Source organism: Microtus pennsylvanicus, chromosome X (assembly GCF_037038515.1).
Source record: "Microtus pennsylvanicus isolate mMicPen1 chromosome X, mMicPen1.hap1, whole genome shotgun sequence".
Taxonomy (NCBI): domain Eukaryota; kingdom Metazoa; phylum Chordata; class Mammalia; order Rodentia; family Cricetidae; genus Microtus; species Microtus pennsylvanicus.
The window spans coordinates 7,616,806-7,633,455 of NC_134601.1; the positions used below are offsets into that span (position 1 = coordinate 7,616,806).

Below are 16,650 nucleotides of genomic sequence, written 5' to 3' on the forward strand. Positions count from 1 at the left end.
CCTGGCTGGGTCTTTATTTGTACAATTATAAAACATGGTTTTTATTACAAATTTTCCCAAGTTTTTTACCCACCTCAAATTAAGTACTGCCATAAAACATCAGTTGAATTCATGGAGATGTAGCAACTATATATGCAAATAGAAAATTAGAAACTTACTTTCTATTACTAAATTATACCCATAAAACTTTAATATCAAATTGATACTTTAAAAAAGAGGCTCAACTATTAATCATATCATACCAAAGTTTATTGATTACATGAGACGAAAATTTCTGTAATGAAAAAGGCAAGTTGCATTCATAAAAGATGGCATTCACGTTCATTTTAGAAAGCAACGAAGTAGATGTAAAAAATTGAAAAATGTAATATTGCAGTTCCATTTTACAAGCTGAAAAATGATTTTATCAACATCTGCATAAAATCTGCACATTTATATACTGCATATTATTAAAAAATTCCATCACTAAATTATGACTTTTGCAAATTTAGGCTTACATTTATACTGTTGCTGGTGTATATGTAGTAGATATGGAATGAATATTTTGTTTAATAGGCAACACCCTCAAACAAAAGACAACAGTTTGGAAAATTACATGGACATTTTGATCATTCAAAAATCATTCTATTTATGGTAATATGGTCCTACTGGTTTTCTTTCTTTCTTTTTTTACAACTGATTTCTTGCCCTCTTCTGATATAGGAGTGGTTAGATTGTAGTGCTAGGAATACTGGATGGCTCATTTCAAGTCACTTCATCTGCTAATCCCATGTTAGCCATGTCTTAGATCTTTAGTAAAAATCTTTCAAAAAGCAAACCCAGGTTCCTTTGATTTGAGCTGCAGTGTACAATGTAATTTGTCTGAGACATGACTCTAAATACCCCTCACTTGCTTATCTAGATTTCCCTCCACTGCAACATGTCACATATATTCAGTTTTATTATCTACTATCCTGGATATCCAGATATATATTAACTCCTCAGTCGTTCTTCATTAACTAAGCCTCTCTATTTGGCTCTTACAGCTATTCACAGTCCTTATAGTTCTGATGTAAAATAATAATACAGCAGCAACAACAATGGCAACAACAATAACAAAATAGCAAAGCTTTCCTGGGTTAGATGTTTTAGCTCTTTGGAATAGGCAAAGAATAGAAAGACTTTGCTTTCAGCAGATCACCTCAAATACAGGCTACAAGAGCACACAGCACATTTAAGCTGTGAATGACACCTAACAAAACACTCAAAAATAATACTGATAAGACAAAAACAAATTAAATTAAGTAATTATGGAATGGTTTCTGATAATTGAAATTATGACCTTTTTAGAATTCAAGAAAAATTACATCTAAACATCAACACAATATATATGGAAGAATCAAATGTGCCATATGGACTATATAAATATACTGGAATAGAAAGAATGCAATACTTTGCTAAATCAAGGTACAATATAAACAAACAGTACAGGAATGTCAGAAGACAAAAAAAAGTTGGAAACTGATAGAAAAATATTTTTTAAATATTATTTTAGTCTAGCTTTCAAATGTAGTCTTTCTATCAAATAAAGACTTCATGTTTTAAGTGAACTATTAGGGGTTAAAACCTCTTTGTTGTCCAGAAATTTGAGAATCTTACCAAGCCCATCTCACAGTTCGGAATTAGACCACTCGCCTGTCCCAGTTAGCTACAAGAGACAACATTCATGTCCAAAGAGCCATGCCTCTACAAGCTACTGAATAGTTTGGGGATGAATCTCTCCCCTACCAAATTGGTAACTTTAAAAAAGTGCTGTATGTATGCACAAATACAACCTCTTTCAAATAAAAACCGTTAGTAGTTTAAAATAAGCTATGCTTCCCCTCTTTGCCACACAGAATTGTAAAATGCCAATGTTAAGAATGGCATTTATTTTTATATATTTAACCCTTCTTACCTCATTACCCAGCAAAATTGACACCGGAAATACCTTTTATTGCTTAACTTTTGAGGGGCTATTACCCAAGTGACCAAAGTATTTTATTTTCAAATTTAGTCATCTTAAATACATAAGTGGTGTGTAATTCAGAAGAAAACACACCAAATAACCTTTTCCAACCCCTTTTCTACAATAATACCTGGAATTAACAGTATCGCACAATATTTTCAAGGTATTTTTTGGAAAGGATATTAGACCAAGACAATTAGCCTATGATTGAATAGAAGATGAACTATTTTGTCTGATGCAGTAATATCATTTAGTCCTTCTGTATTTTCAAGTATTCCTTTTGTATGTGGAAAAAATAAGATAATCATTCAGCAGGAACAAGAAATGTGATACAAACGGCCTATGTCTTTTGCCAGGCAAAAAAGTAACACTGTATTAGCAAAATCTGTTCATTCCCATTGCATGACTTCTACTTTATACTACGTTTAAATCCATTCACAAAGTCAATGGGTTAAAAGAGCACCCATTTCATAGTTATTCTATCTAAATCCAGAATTCTAAGTATGCTTACTTTAAACTTTCATATAATTCTTAACTTTGGCCATAATGGCTACTTACAATAACTGTAAATGGTTAGGAGAGTTATTTGGTATTTTAATGGACATTTATTCTGAACCCTACACGAGAGTGGTCTTTGTTGCATATTGAGTATCCTGAGTTAATATCTTTTGTAGTTGTTCCTTCACGCTTTCTTTCTTTAGCTGCAACCACAGTCAATATGCTTGTAGGACAACAACATGGGCAGTTCAAGATTCGGATTCTGAAAAGGTTAAAATATAGAGTTACAAAATTTATTTTGGTAACAAGATATAACCATCTGTATAACATTTAAAAAATACACCAAGTAGTAAATTTTGTTATGCTAGTAAAGCAACTGTTTTACCAGAAGTGCCAAGTTTTATTCACATGCAGGAGGGGAAAAAAGAGTGACACCACAACCAGATTTCTACATTTTTCCTCATCTGTCAGCTGAATAGTTCAGGCTTGCTCTTTGCTTTTGGATTGCTCCAGGGTTCTCCTAGTAGGCATTCACACTGGGACTGCCTATTAAGCTGGGAGCTGTTGGAATACAGGAACATGATGGTTTTATGTCTAGCATCTAGGAAAATGCTTAGCACATAGCAGATGCTCAGAAATTGCAAAGAATAAATTGCTTATTTTTTTGATGTGTGAATTATCTTTGGGTATGTATGTATATATGCATGCATGTAAGTATATATGCATGTGTGTACAAAGGCATGTAGAAGGCAAAGATTAACCTCTGGTGTCATGCTTAGGTGCTATTCACCTTTTTTTTTTTACTATTTTGAGCAGGAATTCATTATATAGCCCCAACTGGCCTTGAGCTCACAGAGATTCACCTACTTTTGCCTCCCAAGTGCTGAGATTAAATATATGCAGCATTACACTAGGCCCTCATCTTGTTTTTCTTGAGATAGGGTCTTTCAATGGGACCTGGGGCTTGCCCATAAATTATGCTGACTAGCCAGGAAGCCCCACAAATTTTCTTGCTTTGTCTTCCAAGGAATCCTCTCCTTTCTCTCTTCCCAGCATTAGGATTACAAGTGTATGAGCATACCTGGGTTTTTATGTGGCTGCTGGGACTTGAATTCAGGTCCCTAGGCCTGTACAGCCAGCACTTTACTGCCCCAGCCCCTGGATTTGTGAAGTTGGAGATGTTTAGTTTTGGAAAATTTCTGTGAAAATACTCCTTTACTTAAAAAAAAAAACACCATCCATAATATCAAAGTTAAATTTTCTTTTTGGTAGATGATTTACTATGATTCAAACTTTTTATTATTCATCATATATTTAAAAAAACCAGAGAAACTTCTTTAATAAATCTGCATATTCTTCTTTCTCCTCTAAACATCATTGCATGCTGTGATTGGGATGGGGTATAATAGACGACCTGACCACTGAATATAAACACTGAAGTTATGTATCAAGAAGAGGGGGAATACCTTTTAATTCCCCATGCTAAAATCAAGCTTCATAGTTTTTTAAAATGTATTTATTTAGCATGTATATGTGTGTACACATGCCATAGTGCATCTGTGAGGGTCAGAGATCAGCCTTTAGGAGTCGTTCTCTCCTTCCATCATGTGGGACTGACCTCAGGTGGTCAGCCTTGGCAGCAAGCACCTTTATCTGATGAATCATCTTGATGGTCTAAAACTCAACATTTTTGAAATACAGTAATGGAAGAAGATCTTAAAGAGAATACTATTTTGTTCCCAACCTAAGACACGTTTCTTATGGACTATAAATTGACTATAATACCTTCGGTTTCTATTCATGTTCCCCAGTCTTCAGGTCATAGTGACTTTAACCAAAATAAGGTTGCCACTCACCCTGAGAATATGTGAAAAAAATCAGGTTGTCCCATTATCTACCAAGGAACAAACTCAGTGGCTGAATTGCCAAATATTTTCCTTGGAGAAGAAATAATGCTACACAGAAATCAATTCCTGGAAGAAATAACTACATTAAAAATGAAACAGCTTTTTGTAAACCTCCTAAGTTCTAGATATTGTAGGAGTTGAGGCCCTGGAGAGGCCAAAAGCAGTTGCAGTGTCTGCTACTCAGCAGAGCCCCCCCTACCCCCCAACCACAGACCAAGCTAAAGAAAGCAATCCAGGGGGATACAAAATTAAATGCAAATAATATAGCTGAGATGCATCTCATGGTTTACTTAGGACAAAGCAATCTGGAACAAAATGGTAAAAGCCTTTGAAGGCCACTAAGAAGTAAACTCATTACAGAGGAGAAACACATGCAGGTAAGTAATTAAAAATATATAACATGCTGAGTGTAGCACAAGAAGTCTGCTTCCAAAATAGCACTGCAGACACAGAATGTGGTGAATGATGGGCGGTGAAAGAACCAACAGATTTAATCTATTAAAATAGGCTAAGGTGGAATAACAGATTCAAAGTAAATTGTTCCACAATTTTATTCATATATCATAATTTTTATGTGCACATAAAGATCATCTGCACTATAAACTGTATTGACTTGCTTGTAAGTAGACAAGTTTATGAGTAAATTACTTAGGAATTCGTCTAAATTATCTTCAGTGGATAAAATACCTTCCAGAACCTGGAGTGTCAGAGTCTTCTGCAGTAGAAAATATAGATTGCACATGAAAGAAATCATTCTGAGTTCTAAGGTCCCTCTTATGGTATATTAATTCTTCTAAAATATTTTTGAGGTAAATAAAAACAATGCTATCAAATAAATGTGGTTTGGAAACATGAACTAGGAAACAGTTTGTCATTAAGCATGCATCCCCCTGAATGGCTAGGAAAGATTTTACCTCTGAGAGTTGAAACATTTAGCTTGAATAAAACTTGACATTAAAAATGTTATAATTAGAGGACTAGATCATTAACATATATTTGGGGATTAGACATTTACAAGGACATTAAAAGTGTATACCTACAAACACACAGACACAGCACATGAAGGTACAAACACATTTGATTATTTTCACATAGTTCCCAGAAAAACATGCAATGCTAAACTGACTTGGTACTATACAGATGCAATTTTGGAATATCTATTTTGAATTTTCAAAATTAACCTTATAAGTCAAAATTATAATATTTCTAGATAAGTATCATATATTTTCACATGATGGCAATGCCATGACAATTTGTTCTTCACAAATTAAATATATTGTATTAACATTCAGCTTTGAAAACGTCAAAAAATTCATTAGTTTTAGCAAATTTAAAGTATAAATTTCCCCATATTCCAAGCAATGCATCTTTATATTTTTGCAAAGAATAGTATAAAGTTCACCACACCAACAGCAGAGAAAATTTAAAGAGTGATATTTTCATTTTTTTTATAATGCTGTTAATCTGTTTTTTAAAGCCAGCCCACTTGTTTAACACTAGGTACCTGTTACAATATATTAGACTCGTCTGAGAATGTTCGTAAAAGAAGAGGTCTGACAGAAGGTCTGGCGGATAATGAGTCAGATGCCCTTCTACAGCTCAGATTGCTCTGTAATAGTGAGGCAAAGATACTTAAAGCATTTGAAGATAGGTTAACCTACCTGGTGACAAAAATGTAGGAGAAAAAAGAAATCATTTCCTACAGACTACTTTCCTGGCCCCATAGTACAAATTACTTATTTTACTATACAGCAAACGCATAACATTCAATTGAATACATTTAAAGGACCAAGAAAGTCTCCAATTCAAACTGGTTTTTGTGGTAGAAGTAAATAGACATTAGCAGTATGTGGCAAACTTGGGTTTCTGGGATGGCAGTGGTAGGTTATATGGTAAGATGAGTCAATATGGCTTGATTAGTGAACCTTACCATCCTTTTGGTGAACACCTCTGAAAGTTGTGCTGGTGCTGAGTGTGTCAAAAAGGAAAAATCTGTGCAAAATACTCTTGTCCTGATGAACAGGCTAGTTCTAACATCATGGCTATTATACTGCATATCCCATATTACAAAGTTATAGTTTAAGTTTTTGAAAATTACTCTCTCTCCAGTAAGACAATTTAGAAGGTGACTAAATGGTTAAAAGAAAATGGTAAAATGTTTTAAGTATCAATAGAAAATATAAAAATGAATCATGAGAAGTAACTGTCTATGAAGAATCAGAAATGGTGTCAGGCAATGAGGATGCAAGCAAGTTGGTACATTAAGAAAGGAAATCACCTTATTCACTCCAAGAGAAACTGTGATTGCTGGAAGTTTGAGAAAGCATGAAGATAGTAGATGTTCCTGAGGAAGGGAGACGTTTCGTTACCTTGTTCACAATTGCACAAAAGGTGGAAAATTGCAGTAGAAAAGAGAGAAATGCAGAAACCATAAAAAAAGAAGAAAAAAGAAAGAAAGAAAAGAAAAAGTAAATATTCTCTTAGATGTAAAACATTTAAAAAGAAACCTTGAGAACTAGAAGTAGAAATGACAAGTTAGTTTTGAAGACGTTACTTACTAAAGTAAAAGTAGAGTTAGTTAAAAATAATCTATTATATGTTCCAGCTGCTATTTTCCTGTATATCAACTTAAAATTATTATTATTATTATCATTATTATTATTATTTGTTTTTTCAAGAGAGGGTTTCTCTGTGTAGCTTTGGTTCCTGTCCTGGAACTAGCTCTTGTAGACCAGGCTGGCCTCGAACTCACTGAGATCCGCCTGCCTTTGCCTCCCAATTGCTGGGATTAAAGGCATGCACCACCACCGTCTGGCTCGAACTTAAAATTGTTTTAATGGGGATGTACTATTTTGAATAAAATAATTCTAATATGCCTCTCATTTAAAAATGTTAATCTCTAATCACTAATTCACTACCATATGTTTGTTCAAAATCCATTGGTCAGAGAGTTAAAATCAAGTTCCATCACAAATCACTAATGTACCTGAAGTAACTATCTTTCCTATTCAATTTTACAGACATTATAAAAGGACCAACATGTAGTTGGGCAGTTACATGTTAAAAATCTAATCAAAACCAATATAATGAGAAAATATTTGGTGGTACAACCATCCTACCATTTGCCCCTGGATTAGCAGTTAATTTTTTTTTATAATGGCAGAATTCAGTTTCACTATTTTTCTTGCATAAAAGACCTCTTTACAAAGGTAGGCTAAATTTTTCCTATGTAAAGCACATATTTTTCAAACTAAAAATATTCAAGGCTATATTAGATAATTAGAAAATCTGAGAGATTCTTTTTCCATGTCTATAATCATGACATAATTTGCAGAGTTGGCTTTGGCACTGCCCATGCAAGAAAGAAGATGGGAGGTCAACTATGGATAGAGATGAACTCAAAATCTCCGCTAATCAAGATTATCCATTAGCCAAGTGTGGTGGTACACACTATAGTCCAGGTACTCAGGAGGCTGAGGCAGGAGGATCACTATAAATATGACTCTGTCTCAAAAACCCCAAAACAACTAAACACCCACCCAAACAATCAGAAGACTACTCTTAACTTTTTATTAATTAAATAGACTTAGGAAAAGAAAATAGCTCACATGATGTACATATCCAAGAGTTTAATAACAAACCTTTAAATACAAATACTTGCATTTATTTGTGTTTTAATATAACTATACTTCTTCCCATTTATATTTTACTTTAAATGCAGAAGTTGGGGACATACTGGCAATATGCAAATTACCAATTGATAAAACTAGAGAAATATTTCAGATTCTGAAAGAAAAATTTATTTCCATCTTCTGTTTTGTGGGCAAAAACCTTGCAACAAGATTAACATGATACCATGTCCCCACTCCTAAGTTTAATGTACAAGCCTATCTATTTAGAGACTGCAACTATAAGCACATTTTGTTGTGTTCAAAACTTGTATCCAACCACCAGATAAAAGTAGTACAGGAAGCAAAAATTTTAGGGGCCAATAGATTAAGTGTTTAGAGACTTTATAAAGAAAGAAAAGAAAATATGAGCATACAGAAAGCAGTAGAAAGCATGACATGAAAGAAAGAACTCAAAACAATAAAAAACAGAACTAGCAACTGGTAGTGGTAGATAGGACAGGTGATGATGAGCTAAACCAGTGTAAAATGTCCACACTCTTTTGCAGTCACCTACAGAGCTTTGAGAGCAGCTTAAGTAGCAGTATGCCAAAGAGGCCAAGGATAAAGGCACATCCCAAGAACCATGACAGTAGAGGTTTTCCTTACAATACGTTTACAATTTCATTTTATTTTCATTAATACTTTTTTCAGCAGTACTGTCCTCTTGAATACATGGTTGTATATGACACTGTAAGGATTGCAACATGACATCATTTTTACAATTTATTATTAAAATGATATATTTTTCAAAATGCATTCTCTGGGAACTTTAGTCACATAGCTGACGTTTTTTCTTTCCCTGCGTTCTCCTCTTAAATAGCTTCATATCTATATTGGAATATTCCTTCATCTTTTGTGTAGACATCACTCACACTAGGCATAAGGATGTTAGTGGGTCATTTCCTAGTAATTGGACAACTCTTCTCATGTCTAGCAGGCAGTGAAACCTCCTTTTAGATTGAGGTAGATTATATTAGAAAACATTACATAAGGAAAGTTGGAAATCTCCATGCAGGAAATATAGAGTAGTATTTACTACTTGCCTAGAGGGTACAGAGGTACCAGGGGTATTTCAATGATTTACACATAGGCTATTGTGTTTATATGAGATACAGCTTTCTGAAATACCTCAAACCTTAAACCTCAAACTCATTTTCAGGTGTTATCTTGCTCTTTCACTGTTCAACATTCAATGGTAGCTCCATCAAACACCGCCAATGGTATGGTTTGCAGCTTTGTCATTTCAAAAATTGGAAAAGCTTTGCTGTTCTTTTTTTTGAGACAGGGTTTCTCTGTGTATCCTTGGCTGTCCTGGAACTCACTCTGTAGACCAGGTTGGCCTCAAACTCACAGAGATTTGCTGCCTTTTCCTCCCAAGTGCTAGAATTTAAGGTATGTGCCACCACTGCCTGGTGTAAATTTTACTATCTTTAAAGATGAGGCTTTAAGCACACACACACACACACACACACACGCACGCACGCATGCACGCTCGCACGCGCGCGTGCACACACAAAACCCTTGTTACTGAAAATTAAGCTAAGAGGTAAATGAACTGCAACCCAACTATAACTCAAGTGACTTGAGTCAGCTTATTTTCAAAGATATATTTTTAAAAATTCAAATTAGAAAATTGTCATTTATAATCATTTATAGTTTACTGGGAATTTTTCATTGATATGTTTCTCTTTCTTTAATATTTGATTTATTCATGTATATGAGTTCTCTGTCTTCACGTACAGCAGAAGAGGGCATCAGATTCCATTATAGATGATTGTAGGCCACCATGTGGGTGCTGGGAATTGAACTCAGGACCTCTGGAAGCCAAGTGTTTTTAACTGTTGAGCCATCTCTCCAGCCTTTTTTTTTTTTCGAGACAGGGTTTCTCTGTGTAGCCTTGGCTATTCTGGAACTTAACTCTGTAGATCAGGCTGGCCTTGAACTAACAGAGACCTGCCTGCCTTTGCCACTTGAGTGCTGGGATTAAAGGTGTACACCACCACCAACTGGCAAATAATATGCTTTTCTTCCTAATTTTCTCTTGAGATTCATAAATATTCCAAAGGGCTATTTTTATCCTCAGCCTATTGCAAGTGTATTTATTCTTTGGCAATTTTATATACGAGTATAAGCTATTTCGATCACATTCATCTCCCCTTCCAATTCTTCCCACCGTGCATTTTTTTTTTTTTTTGGTTTTTCGAGACAGGGTTTCTCTGTGGCTTTGGAGCCTGTCCTGGAACTAGCTCTGTAGACCAGGCTGGTCTTGAACTCACAGAGATCCGCCTGCCTCTGCCTCCCGAGTGCTGGGATTAAAGGCGTGCGCCACCCTCGCCTGGCCCCACCGTGCATTCTTTATTTATATTTTTTTGAGATTTATTTTATGTGTAAGAGTATTTCCCTGCATTTTTGTCTGTAAACCATGACCATACATAACAGCTGTGTAGGTCATAAGGCATCAGATCCCCTAGAATTATAGTTACAGATGGTTGTGAACTACTAGGAGAACCTGGGTCCTCTGCAAGAACGTGTGTTCTTAACTGCTGAACCATCTTTCCATCTCCGTGAGCATTATTTATAATGTAAACATCATAACAGATTTCAGCAGTGCTGGGGGCTGCCATTATTAGCTGTTTTTACTGGAGATTTTTAGGAGGAAATGACTCTAATCTTGTTATGCTACCAAAAACCATATAATTGTATCATTATGTTTTATATTTGTTCAGAAGGGTTCAGAATGGACACACTTTATATGTAACTAGAAGGAAAGTTCCAATGTGCTGGGGCCATGTTTGCCTTATCCCTGAATTATGACCACCATAGTAGTTAATGAATGCATCACGAATCCTCAGACAATATAAATTGAATTGAGAGGAACCCAAAATAAAGACGCTTTTATAATTATTAAATATATTAACTTCCTTTTCAAATATCATAGAGGCATGCTCACTACCTATTTTTATAGAAGTCTCCTTTTATAAACAACTGCAGACAATTCTGGAGTATGTAGAGAATGTGTAGTATGAATACTGAAGTTAGGGGCCCCTTCTACTCTAGATAGGGACACACATTTCAATTTCATCCCATTATATAATCTGCTAGGCTCTGAGCATGACCCATTGTAAAGTAATCTGCTTCACATTAAAGTAAGCCTACCTTATCATTTAACAAGGAATGCTGAGCAAAACAGGAAATCATTCATGCTGTCACAGTATTAGACATTAAACATAAAGACTAATATATTTATGGAAAATAAGATACTCATTCTGCTTTGTTTAAAAGTTGGCTTCTTTTTGTTTATCAATGGCCTAATGAACTCTGATGTGACCTATGGTTGTCATGATTCTGTTGGCCTATATGCATTCATATATATTGTACTCCCCCCCCCACAGATAGTGTAGTTTAGTGTTCATAACTGTTCTGACACATTTGTCACTCTAAAAATCCTATAGAGTCTGAAAAACAATTTAGCCTTTCAGACACTGGTTATATAGAGAGATGTTCATCAGCAGGTGGTTCAACAAATGTTTACTGGTTCAAAAAGGGATAGGAATAAATGAATGAATGACTAAATGAATGAAAATGATTATGGAAAATTTCCTGTTTGTTCTAGCATATTTTCACGCCAAGCTATAGCACAGACATTAGAATTCCTTCTGTCACGGATATAAACCACAAAAAAATTTCATGCTGACCCACTGGCAACATTCTATGCTTTCAGTTGAAATTTGGAATCTCTTGTCTACATGGAATAAAAATGCTCTGAGACGAGGTATCTATTGCTTCCCAGCAACATCTTTCCACTTAATGGTCTATACAAACATCACTGGGCATTCCAGCTGGTGTCTCATTTTTAGAGAGGGCCTAAGAGATATTGGGATGATACATTTTGAAAATTTTGAATTCTGGGCATTTTTTACCCTTAAGAGCATGAAGCTTGAATATGAGCCATTTTGCAACATGAGCTTCATTATCCCAAAAAGAAACATTAAAAGCAGCCCAAAATGTACTCTTCAGATTAAAAAAAAATTAGAAGAGTTATGCAAGAGAACCTCCTTTGTAGATTCTGTACTGAGAAAGGATCTTTCCTTCCCTTCCTCCCTCCCACAGGGTCTCAGGGTTTAGCCAAGGATGACCTTGAGCTGTGATCCTCTTGTTGCACATTACAGGTATGGGCCACTATATTGATTTTAGGTAATGCTGAGGATGGGACCCAGGGCTTCGTGTATACTAGGAACATATTCTACCAACTGACATATATTTGCAGTCCCTGAGCCATTTTTCTTCTTTCTCTTTTCCTTCCCTTTGTCTTACTTGATCATTTTTATTTGGCTATATGAAAATTGCCATTTGAGCCAGTCTGGAAGAAAACGGTTCCATCAATACTACTTTCTATTCTAAAACTAAAAACCGGGCTCAATGGAGCTAGTCAAAGGCCACTGGAAGGATTAAAAGAGTAAACAAATACAGCTTATCTATACTAAATTATGATCATCCTATCCTATAAGCCACATAAAAATAGGAAGCTCAGAGCAATTCTGGCCACCTAGCTATATACTGCTCTACCCCGCCCCCGTACTGAGGGCATGAATGTTTTCAAAGCTGTATTCCTAGGCCCTCTTTAAAATACTTTTGAAGACTTAATAATTTCATATCTTCATGTCTACATAATGTCAAAAAACTTGGTTTCGTAATTCAATATGCAGGAAAACCCCTATTTTTGTAGTTCAATTGGTTGATAATTTGATTAACTACATCAGGTGGTCATGACCACACTATTTCCCAAAAATACTGCCTTAGTGGTGTTATAAGAGCTAGTTGATAATCAATATGAAGAAAACAGGACTTTATTTTAACAAAGTGAGCAAGTGTTGGCAGGAATAGGATATACTTAATTAATCTGCTGGTAAAAATTTGCCAGTGGTTTTTCAGGCAATTCTAACCCTTTCACTTAAAAGCTTTTAAAGAAATGTCCAAAAGGTATCAGGCAATGTGCCAGAGGGAAATAACTTCTCTTGGCAGAAATATAATTTAGTAGTTAACAATACAAACACACTTAGGAACTATCATAAATTTTCACAAGTGTGTCCTGAAGAGTAAGGAATTCTCTTTTGGTTGAATATACTGCTAGGAGACAGGGCTAGAAGCAACACAGAGATTAAGCAGCACTATAATCAAAAAAAGGGGACAGGTTTGAAAGGCAAATTAGGATTATCAACTGAAAAAAAAATCGGCAATTTCTAAGGTCAAAGCTGAAATGTTGGTGTGGAAATTCCTGATATGAAAATTAATTCTGAGATAAATACAAAATAAAGTCTTTTTCCCTTTAAAAATTCCATATGGAGCATATGAGATACTCCATATGGATTACTAAAGATCACACAGAACACTATTAAGGAATCTACTTACCACCTGCATTGGATTACGAAGTTTTTACTATACTTTTTATGCAGAAGAGGAAATTAAGTGATGAACCTGCAAGGAGGGGTTTAACATGCTGTAACTAATGCAATTCTCTAAATAAGGTTTTCAGTTCACGGTGACAGTGAAGCCGCTTCCAAATATTAGACTAGAACATAAATGTAGTTCTTACCCTGGCACTTCTTCTTCGTACATTCTTTACTACTATTAGGAGAATCTCAGGGAAAAGGCTGATAAATATTAGGAGAATTATGGCCAACCATGTGGATACAGAAGACAGCATTTGAGCAAACACAAAATACATTCTCTGTTGTTTCAGAAAAGGCCTGGGATGGAAAGAAAACACAGAAAACCAAATTAGTTCCTGTCTTTTACATTTAAAAGGAATCTTCCTCACACACATTAAAAAAATATTTTCTCTAGAATATTCCCAAAACAGTATACAAATTTCATTTGCCAAACGTTTAGAAAGAAAAGGGATGTAAATAAAAAAAACCATAAAATTCATCTGACTTGGAAACAAACCATAAAGCTGCTAAATGGTGAATATTTTTATGTATTGGAAAATGCCAAAGCTTAAAGATATTTAAGAGAAATGAAGTTAATTTCCAACCTAATAAGCATTTATTTCTTCAGCCGCCTTATTAAAATGAGGATTTTTTGCTCATTCATAAATGTAACATTTTAAATGAATTATCTACTTAAAAACTTCTGCAAATATATGAAAAAGAACTGTACAGTCCACAGACACTCATAACTGAGAGGAATCTAGTCTTCTTGTCTGCAAACATATACTGAATAACAATTTGTGCCCAGGAGAGACAGATGGCAGACTAATAAGATAGTAAACCTTAGAATCCCAAATCCATGAGACTCCTTCATCTGAAATTGGATTTTATTTTAAATCATTCACTGAACTGTTCTATTTATTTACTTCTTTTAGTTTTTTTAAGAGAGGGTTTTTCTGTGTAGCCTTAGTAGTCCTGGAACTCATTCTGTAGATCAGGCTAGCCTTAAACTCACAGAGATCTGCTTGCCTCTGCCTCATGAGCGTTGAGATTAAAGGCATGTGCCACTACCTCCCGGCCTCCACTGAACTGTTAAATAGAGTTAAGAAACACATCTTATCTCCCTTATCCTCTAAACTGTATAACACATAATCTTTCTATCTAAAGTATTACTTTAAATTGAGGTGAAGACAGTAGCTGCTTAAGGTCAGGATGAATACCAGATTATCATAAATGATTTGGAACTCAAGAACTCCAGGTTAATAACTACTTGCTTCTTTTATTAGATCATTGATCATGCATCACACTTCATGAACTAGTTTCTTTTCAGACCTCCACACACATTGTACTTACATGCACAAACCCATTCACACACATATGCAGCATAATATTTTTTTTAATCTTAAAAAGGAGGGTTGGGTTTCAATGTCTCTGTGTTTTACATGTCCAGAGCAATTAGTTGTAATTCAGATAAAGTTTTATATAATCTCCAGTCCCATTTTGTTGGTTGTTTTATAATTTAAGTTCATGTGTAGCTGGGCAATTCTGCTTAAGCACAGAACTACAAGAAACAAAAATAAAACAAATATCTGATCTTCCTTTATCTATATGATGTATGAGCAAGAGCCCTAGTGGGTACCTGAAGCTAATGATTAGTACCCTCCCCTGACAAGAGCCCTAGTGGGTACCTGAAGCTAATGATTAGTACCCTCCCCTGACAAGAGCCCTAGTGGGTACCTGAAGCTAATGATTAGTACCCTCCCCTGACAAGAGCCCTAGTGGGTACCTGAAGCTAATGATTAGTACCCTCCCCTGACAGTTTCCAACAATAATAACACAATAATGAAAAAATAAGCACAATAAAGTCACCAGCATCATTATGCTTATACTTTGTTGACCCAAAATAAGGGCTAGTTGAATACAAACTTTGTGCTACCATGCTGACCTGAAAGTGAGATCGTTTTACTAAGCAATTTACAGACAGGTGGTATATATGGCTTGAGTACAAGGGACAAAGGATGATTCATGTCTCTGGCAGGACAGAGCTGGATGCGGTGCAATTTTATCACACTACCAAAAACTACACTTAAAACTTATGAACTGCCTTTTTCAAGAGTTTTCATATGATTTTTAGTAGTCTATGGTTCTTTGAGAACAAGTAAAACCCTCAAGCAAAACCATAAGCAAGGGAAGACTACTGTACTTTATTTTCAGTAGGTATCACTGTCTGACAAAGTCTTTTCATTTAAATGATTGAAAAAAGTCTGTATAAAGGGTTGAAATTGTTTAGGTTATAGAAATATTTTATTATTATGGAAATTTGTCTAACTTTTAGAAGTTGATTTCAGTGTCAAAGAATTATTCTGGGTAGACAACTATATATTGCATTTAGTAAATTTTGGTTTAGTTGCATAATATTAAAGAAACAAGTATTTTTTTCAGTTTTGCTTCTTAATCATTAACTATAGAGGTGCCAAATATATGCTATAATTACACACTTTGTAAGTGATTCAGTGTGTGTGTGTGTGTGTGTGTTTTATTTTGAGACAATTTCTTACTATGTAGCCCTTACTGGTCTGGAACTCACTACATAGATCAGGCTACATATCTCTACCTTCCCAATTCTGACATTAAAGGTATGGTCCGCTACACCTGATCACGTTTTTTAAAGGATTTTATCTTAAATAGATTTTCAAAAGAGAAACTATTTCCCTTTTGGTGGATGTAAAAGATCTTGTATCTCAGGATGGCAGCAAACTCACTATGTACAGCTCAGGGTGACCTTGAACTTCTGGTGATCCTGCCTCTCCTATAAATACTGAAGGAAAATGCTATCATTTAAATGATAATAGGGTCCAAATCAGTGGTTCTCAACCTTCCTAATGCAGTGATCTTTTAATACAGTTCCTCATGTTGTGGTGACCCCAAGCATAAAATTACTTTGTTGCTATTTCATAACTGTAATTTTGCTACTGCTATGGATTGAAAATATCTGTTATATGACCCCTCAAAGTGGTCATGACCCACAGATTGAGAACACTGGTCTAAATGGACAATAATCTAAGTTTTAGCCAATGTTATCAGGTTGAAATTTCATAGGAAGCACATTTCTAGTGGAAATCACATTAGTAGTCAGGCTATTAATTATTTTATTTCAC

At 35.0% G+C, this 16,650-nt stretch overlaps 1 protein-coding gene across 6 annotated transcripts in view; it reads right to left on the reverse strand.

The window, feature by feature from the left end:
* Positions 1-227: 227 nt before the first annotated feature.
* Positions 228-16,650, reverse strand: part of Atp11c (ATPase phospholipid transporting 11C (ATP11C blood group)) — a 197,462-nt gene continuing 181,039 nt past the window's right edge. Inside the window, exons 29-31 of one of the 6 annotated variants that reach the window (XM_075957078.1) lie at positions 13,657-13,810; positions 5,897-6,001; positions 228-2,747 (exon numbers count right to left, since the gene is read on the reverse strand). In XM_075957078.1, coding sequence (XP_075813193.1) covers positions 5,900-6,001; positions 13,657-13,810 — 256 coding nt within the window. In that variant the 3' untranslated portion in view covers positions 228-2,747; positions 5,897-5,899. Of the gene's footprint in view, positions 2,748-5,896; positions 6,002-6,670; positions 6,762-13,472; positions 13,539-13,656; positions 13,811-16,650 lie in introns of those variants that run through there. The other 5 variants (XM_075957076.1, XM_075957073.1, XM_075957077.1 and 2 more) reach the window with 5 other exon arrangements.